At 37.7% G+C, this 24,866-nt stretch overlaps 1 protein-coding gene across 17 annotated transcripts in view; it reads left to right on the top strand.

Moving 5' to 3' along the window:
• LOC133658117 (peripheral plasma membrane protein CASK-like) overlaps positions 1 to 24,866 on the top strand; it is a 115,304-nt gene that overhangs the window by 13,304 nt on the left and 77,134 nt on the right. For all 17 annotated transcript variants that reach the window (XM_062059778.1, XM_062059851.1, XM_062059761.1 and 14 more), the window contains exons 2-5: positions 10,245 to 10,357; positions 20,387 to 20,492; positions 20,896 to 20,973; positions 21,049 to 21,121. In XM_062059778.1, coding sequence (XP_061915762.1) covers positions 10,245 to 10,357; positions 20,387 to 20,492; positions 20,896 to 20,973; positions 21,049 to 21,121 — 370 coding nt within the window. The remainder of the gene's footprint in view (positions 1 to 10,244; positions 10,358 to 20,386; positions 20,493 to 20,895; positions 20,974 to 21,048; positions 21,122 to 24,866) is intronic.

Genomic DNA, 24,866 nt, shown 5'->3' with positions numbered 1-24,866 from the left:
TGACTTTACGAAACTGAAACGATAGAAACAGAATACCATTGTAAGTTACTAATAGCAACACAGAAACTCGTAAATGTGTTAGCATATTAGCTAATGCTAACAACGCTAGCTTTATTACATTACGATAGCACGTACAAATATCCATGAAAAGTCCTACAGACATCACACATGGGACGGTTTAGTAAGTATGAATAGTTTTAGTTATATTGTAAAACTTACAAACGTTGCTTGAAGTGAAGAATGAAGAATCCGTAGAGTAGAAACGTTATGGGCGACTAGAAGACATAACGGCACTTGTACTTCTGGTTGAAAGCACTAAGCCGAAGGAAATACTGTCGACGTTCACCCCGCAGCACCTGCAGTGAGCAAACGCAACCAAAAGATGGTGCCATAGTACAAACAATAACACACCTTTTCAGTGTCTGTTGAAAACTATTTGTTGAATTCAAAATATTAGTGAAGACAAATCCATAAATTAACCACACCACTTTATAAGAGTTTAGAGCGTAGGAAAAAAGCAGAGGCTTATAATCCGGAATTTACGGTAAAACAAGCCATCTGTTTATGGTTAGTTTTTGTTGCTCAGCTTTTTTGTTGTGCAGAAATCTAAACTACATTGTTTAACACACAAAGCAAAAAAACAAAAAGTGACCGTAAAAACTATTTAATCAAGTGTTTCAAATCTTTCCTTCTCTCTGAAAGTATGGTACTGTAGTCACCTTTAAGCAGACTGCACTGGATTAGTCTGTCGACAGGAGCAAAGAGCAACATGCTGCTTAAAGCGTATGTGAATTGTTTTCTTAAGGAGTCTCAGTCCTCCTAATGTTGAGTCTGCAGCTGCACATGTTCCATCTGTGTAGGCCAGAAAAATAACTTGAGGACCTCAAACAAAAGCAGCTCCATGTCCATCCAGTACAGCCGTTTGCAACAAAAATGCCTGTCATCCAGTCTTTGATTTGCCGGCAGCCAAGGAGAAAAGGAATAATAATGATTTGTTCAATTCAGGCGAGTGTTTGATGGCTGCTGTTGTCCGGATGCGAGCGGTGTGTGGGCGTTTTGTATAAGCCCACAGCTGCAGTGATGTCTGCATGACACACCGTCTCAGATACACTTTCTCCCGTACACTTGCCTTTTTGATACCTGTAATAGCCCGTGGGCATGACCAGATGCCAGTTGTTTCATATGATTAAAAAAAAAATACATATTGATCTCGAGGCAGAAATGATAGCCCATCCCCCTCTTGCATGCACTCGGCTGTCCCATTTGTGAGTTGACTCTTGATGCGTTTCCCAGCAGTGAAAACCAGCATTCCAAATGGGACTGAAACATGAAAGCAGGCCCATTTTGTAATGGCGGTAATGCATTTTATTGTTACACATTAGAAACAGCTGCAATATTTGCATCCTCTGTCGGTCTTGCTCGTAGCCTCAGTTTTAAACTGTGAAACAGCTGCTATAGCGCTTCACCACATGTGGGAAACAATTTGTATGGTTGTCAGATCATCAGTACTGCTTTTCTCCTCGTTTGCAGGGGTGAGAGAAAAAATATATTTTGATAGGATCAAACTTTCTAACTCGACAAGTTTATATACTAATTTGAACACTTTGTGGACGTGTATGCCTTCCAAACTATTAAGTCTGATAATCATCACTGCTAACCTGTGTAAATAATGTTATTAGAAATTGAATCCATTGTGTTCCAAAGGACTGCAAGCTATCTGCGGTGCGGCAGGTTGATGCCATCATTGTTTTATTTAAAGAATTGGCCAGGAGGCTTGTGCATGTGATTTTTTTTTTAAAGGATGCTCTCAGCATCTGTCTGCCGTTTGCAGTCATTAGACTCGGTTACAAACGCGACAATGGGAAAGTCAAAGGAACTCAGCACAGATCTGAAAAAAACTAATCATTGACTTTAACAAGTCAGAAAATAGCTATTTCAAAGCAGCATAAGGTCCCAAGAGCAACTGTGTAGACAATTGTTAGTAAGTATAAAGTGCATGGCACAGTTTTGTCACTACCAGGATCAGGAAGAAAACGCAAGCTATCACCTGCTGCTGAGAGAAAATTGGTCAGGACGATCAAGATGATCAACCGAGAACCACCAAAAAGCAGGTCTGCAATGAATTGGAAGCTGCTGGAACACAGGTGTCAGTGTCCACAGTCAGTCAAACAAACCCAGATATATATGCTGAAATAGGTAATTTTATATCCCTGTAACGTTATGTATCATTGTGTATTATTTTTATCCACACACACACACACACACACACACACACACACACACACACACACACACACACACACACACACACACACACACACACACACACACACACACTGGAGATACAATACGAAGATATCATATCACAGTTATTATTATCGTGGTATTGTTGAATATGCTCGAAATGTACTTAAACACACTTTGAAATCTTTAGACCAAGTTTTATTTAAAAAAAAAACAAAACAAAACTAAATGGACTTTTGGAAAACCCACTATTGTTTATGTTTTGTGTTTCTTATGCTTCACTGAAAGGGTTTCAGTTTTAGTATTTTATGTTTTTATGGTTAAGCTTTTAATGTTATAAATATTGGTTTGCACTGTAGCACTTTAAGATTAAATTAAATGAAGAGTGCGTATGAAATAAAATCTATTATTATTATTGTTTATGATTTCTGGCGGGCATTGTGGCATCCTACTCTTTTCAGCGGTCCTTGAACGCACCTCTGTCCCGTATTCCTTTGAGTATAGAACGATCACTCTGTACCAAGACAGCACAGCTTGCAGGTTCAATGTACACAATTAAATAGCTCAGTTGCTCAGACAGCAACGTGGTTATATACATTTAGATGGGGGCATGTCATTTGTAAAAAAGAAAGATGCCAATGTCTCTTGTTTTCATGTTAGCATTTAAGCTAGCGAGTCCGGGAGTTTATCAAAGTGCAGTTATTAATCATTGTTTTTCGATAATTTTAAAGGGTATTACTAACCGTCGAGAGTTTTACTGCGATTATCATTAATACTGTTTATCGTTGCATCCCTAACACAAACACACATACGCACCTACGCACAAAATTCATGCCAATTTCACTCATCTTTTCTTCTTTTATTTGTAAAACACATACTTTTTATGTAAAAAGGACAAGACTATTAAAAAACAAACAAACGATAAGACATATTTTAAATGCCATTTCAACACATAAATTTAGACATTGCATTGGTAACTTCCCGTCACCTTTTTTTGGCATCAATTTCTCTTAGTTTTTTGGTGGTTTAGCATCCATTGTGCTTTTCCGTTTGTTTCTGCTGGACTGCTATGTTGTTGACATCAATACTCACACCTGCTCTTGCTGTTAAGTTCTTTCAAGTGACGTAAAAATGCTAATGTGAAGTAGCAGTATTGCTGTAGCTACCTTTGCAGCTAAATGACCATATAAACTAGGGTTGTACGGTATACCGGTGCTGGTATAGTATCGCGGTACTAATGAATCAAAAATGGTACTATACTCTGTTTGAACTGTACCGGTTCCCAGGCATGACGGCGCGCCGTCGTGACATTGCTGGTTTTATTTAGCAGAGGAGCATGTTCGGCAGCGCACAATCACAGAGTATTTACAAGCAGACACAGTGTGTAGACAGAAAAGGGAGAACGGACACATTTTGGACTAAAAACTAAAGATAAAAGTGAAGTTATAACACTGAAATGCAGGAAGAGGTCCTTTCAAATATGGCTAGCTAGCTAGCGGCTAACGTCCATTCGCAGCCGGCAGTGTTTTAGCTACTTCGAAATCACTAATCCTCGCCTCCATGGCGACGAATAAAGTACGTTTCTTACAAGTATCATCACTGCAGGACGAGGAATAGCTAAACATGCTTCACTACACACCGTAGCTCACCGTCGTCACCATGTAAACAAACGCCATGGATGGATCTACACCTGACATCCACTGTAATGATACCAGGTACAGGAGCGTATCTAGTCGATACTATTATGATAACATCGATATTTTTTATCGTCACACAATCTTTTTTCCTTTTTTAAAAATGTATATTATGTTTATTAACTCATGAAATACGTCCCTGGACACATGAGAACTTTCAATATGACCAATGTATGATCCTGTAACTACTTGGTATTGGATCGATACCTAAATTTGTGGTATCATCCGAAACTAATGTAAAGTATCCAAACAACAGAAGAATAAGGGATTATTACATTTGAACAGTAGTGTAGAGAGAACATGTTGAAACAAGAAAAAAAACAGATATTAACAGTAAATGAACAAGTGGATTATTAACCCATTTTTACAGCTTGTCCCTCATAATTTTGCCAAAATAGAATGATAAATGACACAATATGTTACTGTGTACGTCAGCAGACAAATTAGGAACCTTTGTTTGCTTACTTACTACTAAAAGACACGTTGTCTAGTATGTTGACTATTTTATTTAAGGCCAATATTTTTCTTCGATTGCAATAAGAAACATATGTTTAATGTACCGTAAGATTTTTTTGTTAAAATAAAGCCAATAATGCCATTTTTTTGTGGTCCCCCTTATTTAGAAAAGTACAGAGAAGTATCGAAATACATTTTGGTACCGGTACTAAAATATTGATATTGAGACAACCCTAATATAAATAATAGATCATTATATCGCACGATACACATATTGTTGTATTGCACAGCACTACATGGTTCATTGCTTTAGTGTTTGAAATACTGGTAAGGATCTTGTTGCTATTGTGTTGTCCAATGAAATTACCTCATTGTCAACAACTCTTCATCTTATATGCGTAAAAACTGGTTAATATGCAGCAAATACACTTGCACATAATAGGTGTCAATGCAACTGTAATCTTAAATCAACATGTGCAGGTTAGCTAAAACGCTGCTGCTCACTCCTTCCCTCACCTCCCAGTGGGTGATCAAGGGGGATGGGTCAAATGCAGAGAATAATTTCGCCACACCTCGTGTGTGTGTGACAATCATAGGTACTTTAACTTGAACTTTAATAGCATTGCAGCTAATTCGTTTAGCAGTCAGATGTTATTTAATAAATCAACACTGCTCTCATTCTTAATTTATAATGATATCAGAAAGTCAATAAAGCATCACACTTAAGAAAAGCCATTAATGCTTCAAGTAGATCTCTGAAAGTGTTAGAGGACTCCCATCAGCAATGACTTATGTACCGACAGAGAATGGCATTGCCCGTCATAACACAGTGGGGCCTCGGGATATGAGTTTAATTTGTTCTGTGTCACAGCTGGTACCTCGGAAAACTCGTTTTGCAAACCACAGTGAATTCAAATTCAAGTAATGCGTACAGGGCCCCTACAATACACCACTGTTTTTATACGTAACATCTTTTAAATATGAAAAACAAAATTCTACATAAGAAATATGTATTAAGCATTACAATAACATATACTGCAAATAACCACAGTAGTTTTATGAAGTTATGTAATAATAATGTACAGCATTTATTTATCTTGGAGAGAGGACTTCTCGGGTGTCCTTCAAGCTGTTTGTCACACACCATCAGTTACACGCTAGGTCATGTTTTTATTAATTTATTTCTTAACTTCAATGAATATAATTTGTTTCCTATTCTCAGCATTGTCCTTTACGCTCACTTTGGCCTACTTTACACTGCAGATCAATTCCGATTTTTTCCCCCTTATCTATTGAATTTTTTCATGTCATTGTGAACAGTGAAATTCAGAATTTTCCCAAATTCCACCGAATTTGGGTCGAATTCCATACATATGTGGATATGTATCCGATGCAACTGCAGTATGAACGCTCCGGTTGCATTCATCCGACCAGAACGTCATCAAAAAGCGATAGGCGTCATAATTAATGGCCAAAATAGACGGTAGCAAAATAAATATTTGACACATGAGCAGAAAACAGGTGAAAATAATGTTTTAGAAACTCCTCAATGTTCCACCACTCCTGTCTGGGTCTCCGACTGCTCGCCCACACACTCCACAGAGCAGACGTCTAAGGCCCCGTTTACACGAAGCCGGATAAGGTTATCCTGGGTAAATCACTCCTAACCTTATCCGTGTCCACACACAAAAATGCCACCGTTTTAGACCCCTGGCCCCCTCCGTCCGCCGGCGCAACGCAACCTAGTACGCATGCGCGAAAAAGAGCGTTCATCTGCTCCAATCTCCCCAGTAGATGACTTTACTTCACTGTGAAGTTATTTAAAAGACCTATATTGTAAATCGTTTGCTCTGCATTTTACATTTGTTTGCTGTGTTTGTGTGCAGGTTTTTAAATTAAAATGTATCTCTTTTGAACAATATCCAGTGTTGTGGTATTTCAATAACCGTATTTTTCGGAGTATAAGTCGCACCGGTATAAGTCGGACCTGCCGAAAATGCATAATAAAGAAGGAAAAAAACATACACTCCAGTGCGACTTATATAAGTCGCATTTTTGGGGGAAATTAATTTGATAAAACCCAACACCAAGAAAAGACATTTGAAAGGCAATTTAAAATAAATAAAGAATAGTGAAAAACAGGCTGAATAAGTGTACGTTATATGACGCATAAATAACCAACTGAGAACGTGCCTGGTATGTTAACGTAACATATTATGGTAAGAGTCATTCAAATAACTAGAACATGCTATACGTTTACCAAACAATCTGTCACTCCTAATCGCTAAATCCGATGAAATCTTATACGTCTAGTCTCTTACGTGAATGAGCTAAATAATATTATTTGATATTTTATGGTAATGTGTTAATAATTTCACACACAAGTCGCTCCTGAGTATAAGTCGCACCCCCGGCCAAACTATGAAAAAAACTGACTTATAGTCCGAAAAATACGGTAACTGGAATCCAGTGTGCTGTGGGGTCCTATTGTAGTGAATCACACCTGAGCCATCATACATTAATTAAATATTTAATCGACATGAGCAAGTAGACAATGCGATAACAAACATTTTACAACAATTACAACAATTAATCTAGACAGAGAATACCCAAAGTATTGTTGCTGTGGGTTGGGGTATTCTTTCGTGAGATATGGCGTCAGGGGATAAGCCGGGTCACCCAAAATAAAAAATCTTCATCTTCCAGCAGTTGTTTGGGACACGAGGGGGTGGTTCCATCTTTCAGCTGCGCGCTAATGGCAGAGTTGGCAAAGATGCGGGCATCATGCACGCTGCCTGGCCATTTCACAGTCACACCCATAAAGCAATATTTATAGTCACACACTGGCTGTATCCCATCTACGGGAGGAAGGGACGAAGTTTTTCGGTAAATAGACTCACAGCTGACCCGGACATTTGAAAGTTCTCTTGCCGTCTGAGAAGTGTTGTATCTGAAATAGCTGCAATCGCCCGTTGTCTTCTCTTACAGTATTGATTTGTGATTTCCAAAAGCGCTTGTACATGTAGAACAGTGGTTCTTAACCTGGGTTCGATCGAACCCTAGGGGTTTGGTGAGTCGGCCTCAGGGGTTCGGCAGAGCCTCCGCCGCAGCGGTCAAGATACACCGGACTCATGAATTGATTAACGTGGACCCCGACTTAATTAAACAAGTTGAAAAACTTATTCGGGTGTTACCATTTAGTGGTCAATTGTACGGAATATGTACTGTACTGTGCAATCTACCAATAAAAGTTTCATTCAATCAATGTTGACTTTGATTGCACAAAATCCTTGAAATTGCCACAAATGCGTCAGTATTGGAGACCGATTACAATTTGAGCCATGTTTACTTCGTAAACAACGTAGCCTTTCTTCGTGGTTGGAAAAACCAAGTTATATGGATCTTTAGCTATAAGATAATACTAGCGAGTAAGACACAGGATGTTTTAATCGCGTCGTAGGGGTTCACTGTAGCATCAAACCTCATCAACCACCTGAAATGCCAAAGTCGCCATGGAAAGCCTAAGAAAACGGCTGTTGTGTAAGAAGCTGCTCTGAAGCTAAAGGCAAAGAAAGGTGGAAGTTATCTGTTTCGACTTGGCTTGAAATGAAGCATTACTATTTTACGGACTACTGTAAGCCACACTCACTAAATGTTAGAAGAAAAAGATTTTCCCTATATTTGCCACAGCGGATAATAAGCCACAGATATATACGTTTTGAAACGAGTAATTTACACAGAAATATTTCGTAAATGTTGGTTTACATACCTTAATTGTTTTCAAACTGTGCTTGTAACACAGCAGTAAAACGGCTGATCAAACAAAACAGAAGACATATAGTCATGGACCCACTAGCTGCCGAAGGTAGCTCTCCAATCAGTTAAACAGACTTAATAACTCCAAGGTGACTTTTTAATGACTGTACGAAACTGAAACAATACAAACAGAATGCCATTGTAAGTTATTAATATTAACACAGAAACTGGTAAATGTGTTAGCATATTAGCTAATGCTAACAATGCTAGCTTTATTACATTACGATAGCACGTACAAATATGCATGAACATTCCTACAGACATCACACATGGGACGGTTTAGTAAGTGTGAATAGTTTTAGTTATATTGTAAAACTTACATATGTTGCTTGAAGTGAAGAATGAAGAATCCATAAAAGTAGAACGCTATGGATGACTAGATGACATAACGGCACTCGTACTTCTAGTTGAAAGCCGAAGGAAATACTGTCGAAGTTCACCTGCAGTGAGCGAACGCGTCCAAAAGATGGTGCCATAGTACAAACAATAACACACCTTTTCAGTGTCTGTTTAAAACTATTTGTTGAATTCAAAATATTATGGACGTTAGCGAAGACAAATCCATAAATTAACCGCACCACTTTATAAGAGTTTAGAGTAGAGATGTCCGATAATGGCTTTTTTGCCGATATCTGATATTCCGATATTGTCCAACTCTTGATTACCGATTCCAATATCAACCGATACCGATATATACAGTCATGGAATTAACACATTATTATGCCTAATTTTGTTGTGATGCCCCGCTGGATGCATTAAACAATGTAACAAGGTTTTCCAAAATAAATCAACTCAAGTTATGGAAAAAAATGCCAACATGGCACTGCCATATTTATTATTGAAGTCACAAAGTGCATTATTTTTTTTAACATGCCTCAAAACAGCAGCTTGGAATTTGACATACTCTCCCTGAGAGAGCATGAGGAGGTTGAGGTGGGCGGGGTTGGGGGGAGGGGTTGAGGTGGGGGGTAGAATGTAGCGGGGGCTGTATATTGTAGCGTCCCGGAAGAGTTAGTGCTGTAAGGGGTTCTGGGTATTTGTTCTGTTGTGTTTATGTTGTGTTACGGTGCGGATGTTCTCCCAAAATGTGTTTGTCATTCTTGTTTGGTGTGGTTTCACAGTGTGGCGCATATTTGTAACAGTGTTAAAGTTGTTTATACGGCCACTCTGTGTGACCTGTATGGCTGTTGACCAAGTATGCGTTGCATTCACTTGTGTGTGTGAAAAGCCGTAGATATTATGTGATTGGGCCGACACGCAAAGGCAGTGCCTTTAACGTTTATTGGCGCTCTGTAGTTCTCCCTACGTCCGTGTACCACTCCGTACAGCGGCATTTTAAAAAGTAATACATTTTACCTTTTGAAACCGATACCGATAATTTCCGATATTACATAGGAAAAAGCAGCGGCTAGTAATCTGGAATTTACGGCATCCAAAATGGATATGTATCCGATTTGTATAACCTGAATTTTTCCTCGCAACCTAAAGCACATTTTTATCCCTATCCCGAAAAATCTGTAACCTGTGTTCCGAGGTACCGCTGTATAGGAAAAAAACGAAAACGGAAAGGATAATTATAAAGTAAAATGTTTCAAAATAAGAATCTCTGCATAAACATGGATAGTTCCTAACAGGTAGCATCAAATCTATTTGTGGCGGCACACCAAAAAAACATTAATGCATTGGAAAGACTACAATCAAGAACTGTCAACCTGATACCGTCTTGCTCAACGTGTCAGCTGCAACACTGTTAATGTTAGGAAGCACAGCTTTACAAAGTCCACCACCTCCTTTGCCGCATATAACCATAGGTCTCCCTCGCTCAGGTCTCTATAATGTTGCTCTTATTTTAGTCCGTACAGCTGTGGGGCATACCACTGCTCTGTAATTCCCCTTGGCAAGTAGCATGGGGGAGCACCCATGCCGCCAACCTCCCACATGGCTGTTGGCATATCATCGCCGGCATGTGTGCGATGACTGCGTATACACACGCGTGCGCATAGGTGTCTGATTTACCGTGTGTGTGTGTTGCAGGGGACCCTTCAGCGTGGTGCGCCGCTGCATCAACAGGGACACAGGCCAGCAGTTCGCTGTAAAGATCGTGGATGTGGCCAGTTTCACCTCCAGCCCCGGCCTTAGCACAGAAGGTGAGAAAGTGTGCGGGTTGTGTAACCATGTTTGCATTTAAATCTTGGGCCTGGTGCACCTGCAGCAGCAGATGGGCAGGGTTCATGACACAAGGGCACAGGAAATTGCCTGACATGTTACTTTGAAGACCGAGTCTTATTTGAAAGTGTTTGCATTTGATCAAGGGCAATGACACGGTTCATGTGTTACCGTGATTATTATTGTTTTTTTTGCTTTGTCATGCCGAGGACCCAAGACTGTGATTATAGACTTGTGAATGTGTGCTAGCGAGGGTGTTGGCGCTTGCCATGTGCCATCTGTGATGCCCCCGTCAGGGATTAGCTCGACAGCCAGTAACAGCAAGAGAAGGAAATGAGCCCCTGGAGGAGAAATGGGGACTGGGAGCGAAGATTAACAATCAGTGTTTGTGCACTGCTCGGGTCTGAAATGAACTTACCGGTCCTACTAGGGATGTCCTGATCAACATTTTTAGCCTGCCATCAGATGTTTTGGCCTCCTATCTGATTTTGAGTCCCGATCCGATACCTTGACAATAGATTAAGGAAATGAAAAATGTTTTATGGCACATATAATACACACAGTAGCACATTTGTATGAAGTTTATCATAATCAATTTTGAATGTGCTCGTATTGTTGTAAATCAGATGATGTATTAAAGGGAAACTGCACTTTTTTTGGAATTTTGCTTATTGTTCCCAATCATTATATAAGACATGACGACGGATGTTTTTTTTTTAATGCATTCTAAATAGGGTTGTAGGTATACCGGTATTAGTATAGTACCGCGATACTAATGAATCATATTCGGTACTATACCATCTCTGAAAGGTACCGGTCCGCCACATACCCCCCAAATTCTAAATATTAAATATATGCGATCAAAAGGCAGCTTACAATGGAGCCTATGAGAGCTGCCCTATTCTGCCTATAAAAGTCTTTAAAAAACATCCAAACAACTCCAGTGAGGTTTTATATACATGTTGTAAATGATGCCATGATGACAGCACATTTATAATAACATTTAATATTTACGTATTTTGCTGATTTCAACATACGCAACACATTAATTTAAAAAACACATTATGACGTTTGCTTTTTTTTTCCAACTGCATCAATGAATATTACTCACTGCAGACATCACGTAAGCTAACAAACATAATAAAACATCACTTACTGTACAATATCAGCTGTCATTAGGATGCCGACTGCTAGGATGTTCATATATTCCCATTGAGATGAAGAATGACTCATAATTGTCGCAAAGACAAAGGGGGTGAACCAAGCGTCTCTTTTATTTGTTGTCGTTCTCGCCATTACCGAGTACAAATTGGCTGTCAAAGTGTACCAACATGTCGGATCACATCCTCGTCCTTGTACTATTCAGGAGAGAGGCATGATTTAGAATTTAGAATAAAGTTTGACGAGCAAGGAAACGAGGAAGCGGGTAATCGATCATATCAACTAAGGCTGAAACGACGCGTCGATGTAGTCGACGTCATCGGTTACGTAAATACGTCGACGCCGTTTTTGTGCGTCGACGCGTCGCATATTTACGTCACACTACCGTCATGGCGGACCGCAAAGCAGACGATCAAAGCAGACGATGCGAGCGGTGCGAGCGAGGGGGAAAAGCATGCCAAAAGTGGTCAAAAGTGTGGGAGTATTTCAATAAACGGCCTAATAATGTTGTTGTATGCACACTGTGTCGAGCGGAAATGGCCTATCATAGCAGCACAACGGCTATGAACCAACATTTGAAAAGAAAACCATCAACTAGTCAATCGTCCGCGCGAGCATACGTTGTCATCATTACACAAAAACATGAATGTGTCATTTGTATCTGCTAGGGGTGTAACGGTACGTGTTTTGTATTGAACCGTTTCGGTACGGGGCTTTCGGTTCGGCACGGGGGTGTACCGAACGAGTTTGTAAGCTAAAGCTAACTTTAGCTGCTAAAGTCTTAACAAGCTGCTTCGCTCCTTCTGCCTCTGTCTCAGCACGCAGCATTGTCCCACCCACACAACCATCTGATTGGTACACACGCAGCATTGTCCCACCCACACAACCATCTGATTGGTACACACGAAGCATTATCAGCCAATCAGCAGTGTGTATTCAGAGCGCATGTAGTCAGCGCTTCAGCGTGGAGCAGATAGGTGTTTAGCAGGTGAGCATCAGGCAGCGGACTCTCCCCAAATGATAATAAACACCTCCCAGTCAACTACTAGTAACATCACTATGAGCCCGTTGACCTTCTAGAAATATAAACTGCAGCTCAGCTCACTCGCAGTCCTGGCTTGAGGTGAAGGCTAATTAGCTCTCAGTTCCAGCCACATCGACCCCTTCTGAGCGCCTATTTTCAGCTGCTGGGAATATTGTAAAGAAGAAAAGAACCAAACATGTACACATGCTAACCTTTCTTCATTACAACTGTTAGTCACTCACTGGAATGAGTAGAATTGGTTATTGTGTACTGTGTTGGACTGGATGTTTATTTTGCACATTTTAAAAGCAATACTTAATGTTTACAGTGCTCCAGAATATTTAGATTGGCACTTTTTTGTATTGGATGTTTATCTTTATTTTTGCACATTTTAGAAATAAGCAATACTTTCACTTTTGTTGAAATGTTTACACTGTTGTTACAGAATATTTCGTTTTGCACTTTTTTGTATTGGATGTTTATCTTTATTTTTGCACATTTTAAAGCAAAATAAGCAATACTTTTTCTTTTGAAATGCTTATACTATTGCAGAATATTAAGATTTGCACTGGATGTTGACTTTTATATTTGCACATTAAAAAGCAAATAAGCTACTTTTAATTTTGTTAAATGTTAAAAGTTTTAAATGTTTACATTTGACAGAATATTTAGTCATGTTGTTGTCAATGTTGACTGAGTGGCCATACTTCTTTTTTTTTGTAAATAAAAGCCGTGCCTTTTGAAAAAACGGGCCTACATTTATTTTTTCATCTTCATTTGAATAAAAAAATAATCGGTAAAAGGAAAAATAATCTATAGATTAATCGGAAAAATAATCTATAGATTAACCGATTAATCGAAAAAAATAATCTATAGATTAATCGATAGAAAAATAATCGTTAGCTGCAGCCTTAATATCAACTTTGGCACACAAGCTCGTGATCACGGCGCCACTCTATATAGTTTGTGTGCGTTAGCGCTTCTAATAACAATATCACTAATACTTAGTTATTATTCAAGTCACAAAATGTAAATTGAGTAATGTTGGCGCTTTTTGGATGTTTTTTTATTGGGTTTTATGGGCGGAATAGAGGATCTTTTATCACATTTATTAGCGAGTTAGAATACATAAAAAACATATCTGTCGTCATGTCTTTCATAATGATTGTGAATGATAGGCAAAATTCCAAAGAAGGGAAATTTCCCTTTTAAATGTGTGGTATTTAATGCTACATTTAAAACATTTTTTTTTATTTTTTAAATGGAGTGGCTAGTAAAAGAGAGAGATTTGTTTATTGAGGACAATGTACATTGATGAACAGTCTGATTTACAAATTGTAAATTAGCCAGCTTATAGCATAGTTGCTCATTTACATCAGTAGTCCCAATACATAAAACACAAACACAGAAGGACGATAAAACACAAAAACAAACAAACAATGAAATTAGTCACAGTGTCGACATGACTGGGTTAGGGTTAGGGTTAACCTTAACCCTATTTTAAAGAAACTATTTGAGATGCTTTTTAAAAGTGTAGAAAGTGGGACATTGTCTAATATGACTGGGAAGTCCGTTCCAGAAATGACTTCCTTGGACTGATAGAACTGTTTGTCCATGTCGATGTCCCCTCTGGAGCAAGCTCTGGTGCCAAAACCTCTGTCAGTCCTGTATGTGGAGAGAAGGGCTGGGGCTAGTCCATGATTAGCTTTATAAATTAAACAGAAGTTTTTAAAATAATACAGTTTTCAAAGTTAACCATTTTATATTTTACCAAAATGTGACACTGATGGAATGACAAATGCTTTTGATCAAGGATTTTTCTAGATTTTTTTTAAATAACATTTCTATGGGTTTTAATGCAGTGTACCCAGTAATTGATGAGCTTGTGATGCAGTAATCTATGTGGGAAAATATACTTGAGTGTAAAAACATCTTCGCAGACTTGATTGTCATGGAATGTCTGATTTGTTTCAAATTATGCAGATTGAACTGAATTATTTTTGCTGTGAGTTTGATTTGTTTATAAAGGAAAGTGTTGCATCCAGTGTGACCTCAATGTGCTTGAACTTACCTACAAGCATAAGCTCAACATCCCCCAGGAACACACCGGACCGCTCTAGTTTTATGGGTTATTTTGTGAACATCATTAAACAGTTTTCTTTTTGTTTAGCAATAAACATGATTTAAGAAGCCAATTCTGAATACTTATTAGGGCTGAGGAGTGGATGGATCATGCCTCTTTTGTGCTTTTGGCAGTTGTAAAGATAATGGCATCATCAGCATACATTTTAAAGTTCATATTTATGCAAACATTTGGCAGGTCATTTATATATAAAGACAATGATACCGGTCACAGAATAGAGCCTTGTGTAACCTCGACTGGGCACTCAAAATAAGATGACAAGGTCCTACCAACCCTCACTGATTGTCTTCTGTTGGACAAGTAAGATTGAAACCAAGCAATGGTATGTTCTGCAAAGTTGAAGTGAGTCAGTTTAGACAGGAAAGCTTGATGGTCGACTGTATAAAGAAGACAACACAGGTAGATTTATCCAGCAAGAACTTCACTGTTTTTACAAAGACACAGTTTGCCGTTTTGATGGAATGTTACTGGCAACACCCAAATTGCATAGAGTGCAGAAGAGAACGGCCATGGCTGAGATGTTTATTCAACAACTTGACACCACTTTTCCACTACCTTAGACACAACAAGAAGGATGCTAATTGGGTGATAGTTGGACATAATTGTTTTGTTTCCTAAATTTAAAAACTGGTGAGACTGTGGCCACCTTTCACCGTGATGGTACAACCGTTATTCTGATTTATAAATTAATCAGTTGTGTTATCAGGCAAACAAGTCTCTCTTTGTGTGTTTTTAAGAAGTATGTGTCAAGACCATATTCATTTAAAGGTTTCATCGACTTAATGGACAATAATAACTAAACAAAAAGCAGTGTTTCCCACACATTCATTTATTTGTGGCGCCTGCCACGAAAGAATTACGTCCGCCACAAATAAAAAAGATAAAAAATAAAAAATAAAACTTTATTTTTTATTTTTTATCCTGTCCAGCTTCTCAGGCAAATCATATAGTTGATGTAGATGCCCATATAGGCTGTTCAGATTTACTTTACAAAAGAGAAGTGTAGGATACTTCTCTTGTTGCCTTATTTGTATTTGACCACTACTGTTTTCTGTTTATTTGTTACTGACTGTGGCAGGACACCTCTGCCTCTGTTTCACTTTATGTTGCTGGTAAATAATATGGTTGTAGTAGTAGGCTAAAGTTAAATTATTTAGTATGCACTAATTAAAGGGGCAGAGCTTTAAGAGACATTTTAGCTTTTATATTTTATAAGATATATATTTTTTGTAAGAACCACAATTAATAAATATATTTCAGTGAATAACTTATTGTTCAAATCTGTATATAAATATGTACATAAAGTGTTGTAATTATATTGTAAAATGGATGGATGGATGGATGGACGTTTAAAACAAAACTGTTATTATTAATTAGTAAGTATACGTTTTTTGAGCCTTTTTAGAGAAAATCATATCATTGTAGTAAATTATGCAAATTACTCGATGATGTCATGGTGACCACGCCCATAGCCACGCCCCCACCGCCACAGGTATCTTGGCAGTTTATGGGAAACACTGAAAAGCAAAAACTATTATTGTCTTCCATTTAAAGTGGAACAACACTTTTTATGGAATGTTGCCTATCATTCACTATCCTTATGTAAGACAAGAACACATTTTTCTTTTTTAATGCAATCTAAGTTGTAAAATACAGCCACTACTAGGTGGCTAACAATGCAGATAATGGGGGTACAGTATTCCGCCCCTAAAACCCTCTAAAAACATTTAAAATACGGCCACAATACTCCATGTACAGTATATCTTGTGACCAGAACCATTTAGACCAGGGGTCACCAACCTTTTTGAAACCAAGGGCTACTTCTTGGGTACTGATTAATGCGAAGGGCTACCAGTTAGATACACACTTAAATAAATTGCCAGAAGTAGCCAATTTGCTCAATTTACCTTTAACTCTGTTATTATTAATAATTAATGATATTTATCTTTGTGGAAACACTGATCATCTTAATGATTTCTCACAATAAATATATATAGAAACAGATAAATATCAATATGCAACACTTTATTTTTACATTTTCTCTAAATGCACATTTTTCAAATTGAACACTTTCAAATGATCACTTCTAAGACAGTCTTGTGAAATCACAATATCCCATTTTAACTAGCTAGCCACTAACATTTTTTAACAAATCATGAATTACTTTGCACCATGTTTGTACAAATAATAACTCATGTAAAATACAACAAGTAAACTCTCAAATTTTTAAATCATGTCACACTTTGAACTGGACACCAAATCTGTTATCTGTTTCTTTGTCAGTTAGTGGGAAGCCTGGCATTGCATGCTGTTAACTAGTGAGTTGTACTCTGGTGTGTAACTTGACACTGCAACTCTGAGTGAGTCTTGCAGATGTGCATCAGTGAGGCGTGTTCTGTGTTTGTTCTTGATGAAGTTCATGTCAGAAAAGGCTGATTCACAAAGATAAGATTTTTCCTCATTGTTTGCGGAACCTTCTTAATCTTTTGGACATATTTTCACAGCAATCTGGCCTTAAGCTTAATTATGATAAATGTAAAATGTTAAGGATCGGAAATCTAAAGGGAACGTCCTTTCGAATGTAATGCAAAGTGTTTTGTTTATAAATTATATGCAATCTGTTGTGTTCCCTAATTTTTTTCTGTGTACATGAATGAAGGTGTGTGTTGCTGAGTCCGACTTGGACATTATCTGGACTGGGCCTGGTTTAAAAAACCCTTTAAAAAATCTAATTTCATTGACAACCTGGTCTGTTGAAGATAAGGCCCTTTTTTTTAAAAATAAAATAAAATAAGATAAATAAATAAAAAACATTTTCTTGGATAAAAAAGAAAGTAAAACAATATAAAAATAATTACATAAAAAATAGTAATTAATGAAAATGTTAGTGGACCAGCAGCCTATACAATCATGTGTGCTTCAGGGACTGTGTCCCTTGCAGATGTGTTGTCTGTTGTGGGAACCAGAATATTGGTAGCAGAAAGAAATAACCCCTTTTGTGTGGATGAGTGTGCATGGGGGAGGTTGTTTGGGTTGATGCACTGATTGAAAGTGTATCTTGTGTTTTTTCTATGTAGATTTAATTTAAAAAAAAAAAAAAAAAAAAAAAAAAATTTTTTTTTTTTTTTTTTACATTTTTATTTTTTTTATTTTTTTAGAACAGGCCCGCGGGCGACTCATCTGGTCCTTACGGGCGACCTGGTGCCCGCGGGCACCGCGTTGGTGACCCCTGATTTAGACCATTAACCAAGTATTAGCCATATTGTTCTTATAAGCGCTAAAGCAGACAAACTGTTTTTAGCGGCGCAGTGATCACAGAGAGCTAACTATCTTATACTGCTATATTGACATATTGAGCTAGTAAACTGGTGAAAGGTAATTCTAGATTATAAATCATGCCTCTCACCAGAAGGTCGACGCCATAAACTGAGGAGTTGGCCGACTTTGACATTCAACTTATACTCGGAGATGGCGAGAAAGACACAAAAAAACACTCATTTGCATCACAATTTTTTAAAACTCTTCGTGAGGATTATGATTAATTCTTAATTTAAACAGAAAATATGAACGTCCCCCATCAGTCGGCATCCTAGTGAGAGCAGACATTGTACAATAAGTGATTGTTTTATTATGTTTACAGTTTGTATATTTTGTTCAGCACTTAGCAATACTGCTGCATTAGTGTTGTTGTTGAAGGGATAAGTGAACATAGTGATACGTCTGTGAAATCAATATGCCACCGTACGCTGAAAATTAGCAAAATACGTACATATTACATGTTATTATTAATGTGACTGTTACTACATCACATATATACTTACAGCGTGTATATAAAATGATGATAGAGGCTTTTGGATGTTTTTTGGGGAACTTTTTAGGCGGGAATAGAGCACCTCACGTTGGCTCCATTGTTAGCTAACTTTTGCTGACGTTTAAAAAAAAAAGAAAAGAAAAACATAATTGTGCTTGTCTCTCATAAGGATTGTGAATGATAGGCAATATTTCAAAACAGTGCAGTTCTTCTTTTAAATAATTTGGGTTTTACCCTCAAAGCCGTCCTGTATCCAAAGTCATACTCCCTGACTTTGTAAACAAAAACGACCAAAACAATGATTTTATAATAATGAGAAAAAGGGAAATATTGATCTAATCACTTTAGTATCGTTCATATACAACATACCATGTTGTTCCAGACCACAGCAAACGTTACCCAGCTTGCAAAGATTGTAATAAATCCATTGGAAGAAGACAGCCTGTTCTTTCCTTAACTTGGGCACACACATCTATACCTTTGGCAGTTTTAAGCCAGTAATTTCCAGGAGGTATCTAACCCTCTGAAACACTTAATGTGTTGCCTGCATTTACACTTACATAAGGCTTTTAACTTTTTGCGGCTCCACACAGATTTGTTTTTTGTATTTTTGCTCCAATAAGGCTCTTTCAACATGTTGGGTTGCCAACCCCTGCTCTAACGGTTAGCATCTTGACGTCCTGCTCGGTATGTGTGTAGCATGCTTTGCCATTCCCTTTCCTCTAGTCTTCCAGTGATAATGATACTTAAAATAAACAGTTTATTTTCCGCCATGTTGATGAGGATTAGTATCTTGGAACCGGATTGGACCTGGGGAAAGACAACATATTCGTTACAGCTTGCCTTCAAATTCGAGCCGGTGTTGTGGCAAGACATGCACTCTCCTGGAATTCATGCAACTCCTGCATGTGTTTAATAAAGAATGTGGAAATGTAATTGTGCATCCATTTTGAAGGAATCTTGAACCATGTGAACACTGGGACACAGCTGTGGTAAAAGGTCAGGCAAAAAAGGCAAACATTGGGCTTTATACCTGATAAATGTAGGTTGTTGTCATGATTCTAAGGCCTTCAGAACATATAAAATGCCTTAAGAATAAGAAAGCGCCAAACATGGGGAAAATACAATGTGAGCCTTCTCCTCATTTTTACATTTGGATGAGCTGCTCTTGATGGAATTTGGTGATTTGGGTTCTCTTCCCCTATTTTTCACCCCGATGATAGCCACTCAGTCCTCGCATGGACACTGGGCCTCATTGTCTTCAACAAGAAAGAGGAAAAGTTTAAAGGGGAGAAAGAAAATGGCAACGTCTGTAGGGGAGGCGGAATCATTCTGCCAAGTTGCGTAATAATAATGACCCTGGTCTGGCAATGCGCCCCAATCAGTGGGTGTTTAGATGAACTAATTTGTCTGCATCAAACCAAGTGTCTCCTCCATTTTGCTTTGGCAAAGACGAGACAAAACAAGACATACCACATTGCAGGTTTGTGATTGTTTCACTCACAAGGACATTTAAAAAAACAAAACTGTATTTGACCTGTCTTTCCTCCCTTCATCCTCTCGATACAAGGGCTGCATGCTCTCTAATGCCATCTAGTGGTCCAAATTTCATAGTTTCCCTCAACATGAAAATGAAGAAAGTCAACAGAAATATGTCTTTGTCGTTTGTCCGTGTTATGTTGTCATTCATGAAAGTACAATGGATCTTCCACATAAATGCAATTTAAGTGCATTCATTTGGAACATCCATTCTACTTGTTTTTTTCCATGCCGACGGTATTGTGCTTTTAATTTTAAAGGCACCTTTACATATTTTATATACATTTTGAAGCATTGCTAATGAACCCCCTTTTTTCTGTTTTGTTTGTCAGATCTGAAGCGCGAGGCCAGCATCTGTCACATGCTGAAACATGCTCACATTGTGGAGCTGCTGGAGACGTACAGCTCTGACGGCATGCTGTACATGGTCTTTGAATTGTAAGTGTCAGCATCACTCCTATGTTAACCATTGCTTTTATACATGCAAATGGAAGGAAACTCATGTAGACAGCAACAACAAATGTATTTATTTGATTATGTTTTGCTTTCAAAGCTAATTGGTTCAGAATGTATTCATATCAAGCAGTATTTATGATGTATTTGCACAATACTTAATATTTCTTTTCGATATATATAATCGACGATCATTTAAAAAAAATCAACTTCTTTGCTGTGATATAATTTAATTAATGTTGTCTGACGGAGGTTGTTTTTATGTATTCTGTCCTTTAACTTTAATTTGAACTAAACACAGAACCACTTGGCTTGTGCTTTTAATAGTTTGCTGTCAATAAATGATTATAACCTAAATGTGCCCACACTAATCGTATCCCACTTTCAGTATGGACGGTGCTGACCTCTGTTTTGAAATCGTAAAGCGGGCTGATGCTGGATTTGTGTACAGTGAGGCTGTGGCCAGGTGAGTCATTCACCTTTTATAAGACAATTTACAATTTGCAGAAGGCCGTTATTTTTCTCTTCTATTTTAATACAGCCACTACATGAGGCAGATTTCGGAGGCACTTCGCTACTGTCACGACAACAATGTGATTCACCGTGATGTCAAGGTGAGACTACATGAACCATGAACCGTAACCTTACTTGTTCCGCACAGTGGCATGTTTGGCGTTCAGTCAGGAAATCGAGGGTTCAAATCTCTGTTTGGGCATCTCTCTGTGGAGTTTGCATGTTCACCCTGTGCATATTAGCTTAAAAGGAATGTCTTAATTGTCCATAGGTGTGATTGGTTGTTTGTTTATATGTGCTCTTTGATTACGGATGGGGATCTTCAACATTTGAACCAATAACATACAAGTGTCCCGTACCTGATAATCAATAGGGGTACTAATTTTCGGTACTTTTGAGTATTTCCATGGGGGAAATAATGTAATCTCAATTGATTTTATTCTAGATTTGTTGCTGTAGTCAGGAAGTAGTTTTTGCCGTTAAGTTAAATATGACAGTCTTACCTTTTTGAGTCCTCAGTGTTTATAATGTAAGCACTGATGTTGCTAGGTACTTGTCCTGCGTCCCCGATAGGGCAGGACAATTATTCAAATTTCGATTTCAATTTTAGCTTCTCATGATCATGAAGATATTATATTAGTGGTAGTAGTAGTAGTTTATTTTTCACACGTTCAAAACAAAGCAAAATACATATTCAAAAAGCATTACAGTAAAGTACAGAAATAAAAAAAATGGCTGAATTAGAGCCACTGAATATGCTTCATAATCCGATTCGTTGACTAATCTTTAAAAGGAAACTGCAATTTTTGGGGAATTTTGCCCAATCCTTCTATTTTTATACATTCTAAATCATAAATAAACCTTAGCAAAGATCAGCTAACAATTGAGCTAATAGGAGTCGCTCTATTTCAGGGGTGTCAAACTCATTTTAGGTCGGGGGCCACATGGAGAAAAATCTAATGCCAAGTGGGCCGGACTGGTAAAATCACGGCACGATAACTTAAAAATAAAGACAACTTCAGATTGTTTTCTTTGTTTAAAAATAGAACGAGCACGTTCTGAAATTGTACAAATCATAATGTTGTTGTTTTTTTTACACTTACATGTTGCGGTTAATAGTATTATATCTTTATTTGTCGTTACTTATATTTTCTGAATAAATTATGTGACGATGATCATCAGTCAACTCATTGGTGTTAATTTTCAATCTAACAAGATAAAAAAAATATATCAAAATCAAATTAGAGTATGTTATTTATGTAGTTTGATCATTTTCCTCAACTGATGTACTAACTAATCCGTCATGATACAAAGAATACAAAGATACAAAGTATTGCTATTGCGACATCCAGTGGACACATTTAGAACAGCTGTTTCTTTAATTAAAAAATTTCAGGTTAATTCTTATACGTAGAAAACTCATCCCGCGTACGTTAGACACCCATGCTCTATTTCCATAAACCTCCAAAAACCTCCATCGAGGTTTTATATACATGATGTAAGTATATATGTAACATAGTAACAGGCACACTCATAACAACATGTAATATTTACATATTTTGCTCATTTTACGGGGGCATATTATTTCACAGATGCATTACAACGTTCAGTTTTTCCATTCAACCAACCGTGGCTCGGTTGGTTGAGCGGCCGTGCCATCCACTTGAGATTTCCATGTTCAATCCCTGCTTCCGCCATCCTAGTCACTGCCGTTGTGTCCTTGGGCAAGATACTTTACCCACCTGCTCCCAGTGCCACCCACACTGGTTTAAGTGTAACTTAGATAATGGCTTTCACTATGTAAAGCGCTTTGACTCACTAGAGAAAAGCGCTGTATAAATGTAATTAACTTCACTTCAACAACAACACTGCTAATCATGACCGACTTTGTGAGAGACAACAAAGACTACTTTGGGACAATAGATGATCCATAACCTTATATTTTTTTAGCCTGAAAATAAGGAGGACGAGCTACAATTGTAAAAAACTGTGCTAAAGGGATACAGATTTTGTGAAGCACAAAGCATTGCTAAGTGCTTGAACAAGAAATACAAACATAACAAAACAATCACTTACAGTACAATATCTGCTCTCACTGGGATGCCGACTGATGGGATGTTGATATTTTCCCGTTTAGATGAAGAATTAATCATTATCCTCCCGCAGGTAATAAAAAAAAAAAGGTGCCACAAACGAGCGTCTTTTTGTGTCTTCCTCTCCATCTCCGGGTCTAAGTTGGATTTCTCGAGTTATGGCAACAACCTTGTACTATACAAGTGAGAGGCATGATTTATGATATAGAATTAACTTTCACGAGCTCAAAGGCAATGCATTAGCTGCTTCGTATGTCAACACTGTAGCTGCATAAGCTAGTTGACTCTATGTGATCACTGCGCCGCTAAAATACTTTGTCGGCATTAGCGCTTATGATGAAAATATCTCTTATACTAGGTTAATATTCAGGTCACGAGATGTAAATGGAGTACTGTTGGCGTTTTTAAAAACTTTTTTTAGAGGGCTTTCTGGTTGCAAAAGAGTACTCCTATTATCTGCCTTGTTAGCCAACTTGCACTTGCCGTATTTTACGACTTAGAATACCGTAATTTCCGGACTATAAGCGGCTACTTTTTCCCCTCGTTCTGGTCCCTGCGGCTTATACAACGGTGCGGATTATTTACGGCCTGTTCTTCTCCGACACCGACGAAGAGGATTTCGGTGGTTTTAGTACGCAGGAGGAAGACGATGACACAATGATTAAAGACTGACTTTTCATATACCGGTAGGCTGGTTATTTTGATAACGTACAGGCGAGCACTTTGTATTACTTTGCACCGTTGTATTATTTGTACTCTGCACGAATGCTGTTCGCCATGTCAAAGATGTGAAAGTTTGATTGAATGATTGAAAGATTTATTTTTAATAAATGGGACGCTCTGCGTTCCCAAACAGTCATCTCTGTCCCGACAATCCCCTCTGTGGTAGCAGGAACCCCTATATAGTATGGTAATTACACATCAAAACCCTGCGGCTTATAGTCGGGTGCGGCTTATATATGGAGCAATCTGTATTTACCCCTAAATTTAGCTGGTGCGGCTTATAGTCAGGTGCGGCTTATAGTCTGGAAATTACGGTACATGAAAAAAACATGTGTTCTTGTCTTTCATAATAAAAAAAACCCACGTTTCAACTGCTCAATGCTGAGCTCATTTGTTGCGAAGGTGTTTTAATGTTTAGGGGACGCGTTGTAACGAAAAAAACACTGTGGTGATGAAAAATGCTTTGAATGGCGGTTGCCATTTTATTATGCTCAGACGACGTTTATGAAAATTTTGAATTTTGCTTGTTTAATTTCAGATACATTTCGAACACAAATTAATATATTTGTTATTTATGACCAATACCTTATCACATCACAAAATTATAAAGGATTTTAACTCTGCAATTTAAGAAAAAGACGAAGATAAGAAATATAACTTTGGTTTTGATTTGGGGAACCATTGAATTATCTTTTAAACTCAAACATCATCTGATCATACCAAATACATTGTAATAGTAATAGTTTATATTATATTTGATATTATATTTTACTGTATAAACTATTCTAAAAAATGTTTTGTAAGTTTTAAGCAAGTTATCCCAAAATTTGTATGTAAAAAAAGTGTAATCAAATGCATATGCATTTCTGTAATATCATGGGGTAGATTATACATTTATGTTCATATATGTAAACATAATTGCAATGTTGCCGTCAATGAAAACAAGTTTGACACCTCTGCAATACAGTATTTGTGACATTGTAATATATTAACATACTGTGATATTTTACACGATGCATTTAAAATGTAG

The sequence above is a fragment of the Entelurus aequoreus genome, linkage group LG01 (assembly GCF_033978785.1).
Source record: "Entelurus aequoreus isolate RoL-2023_Sb linkage group LG01, RoL_Eaeq_v1.1, whole genome shotgun sequence".
Classification (NCBI taxonomy): domain Eukaryota; kingdom Metazoa; phylum Chordata; class Actinopteri; order Syngnathiformes; family Syngnathidae; genus Entelurus; species Entelurus aequoreus.
Note: the sequence above shows the minus strand (reverse complement) of the source record. Positions and strands in the feature narration are given on the sequence as shown.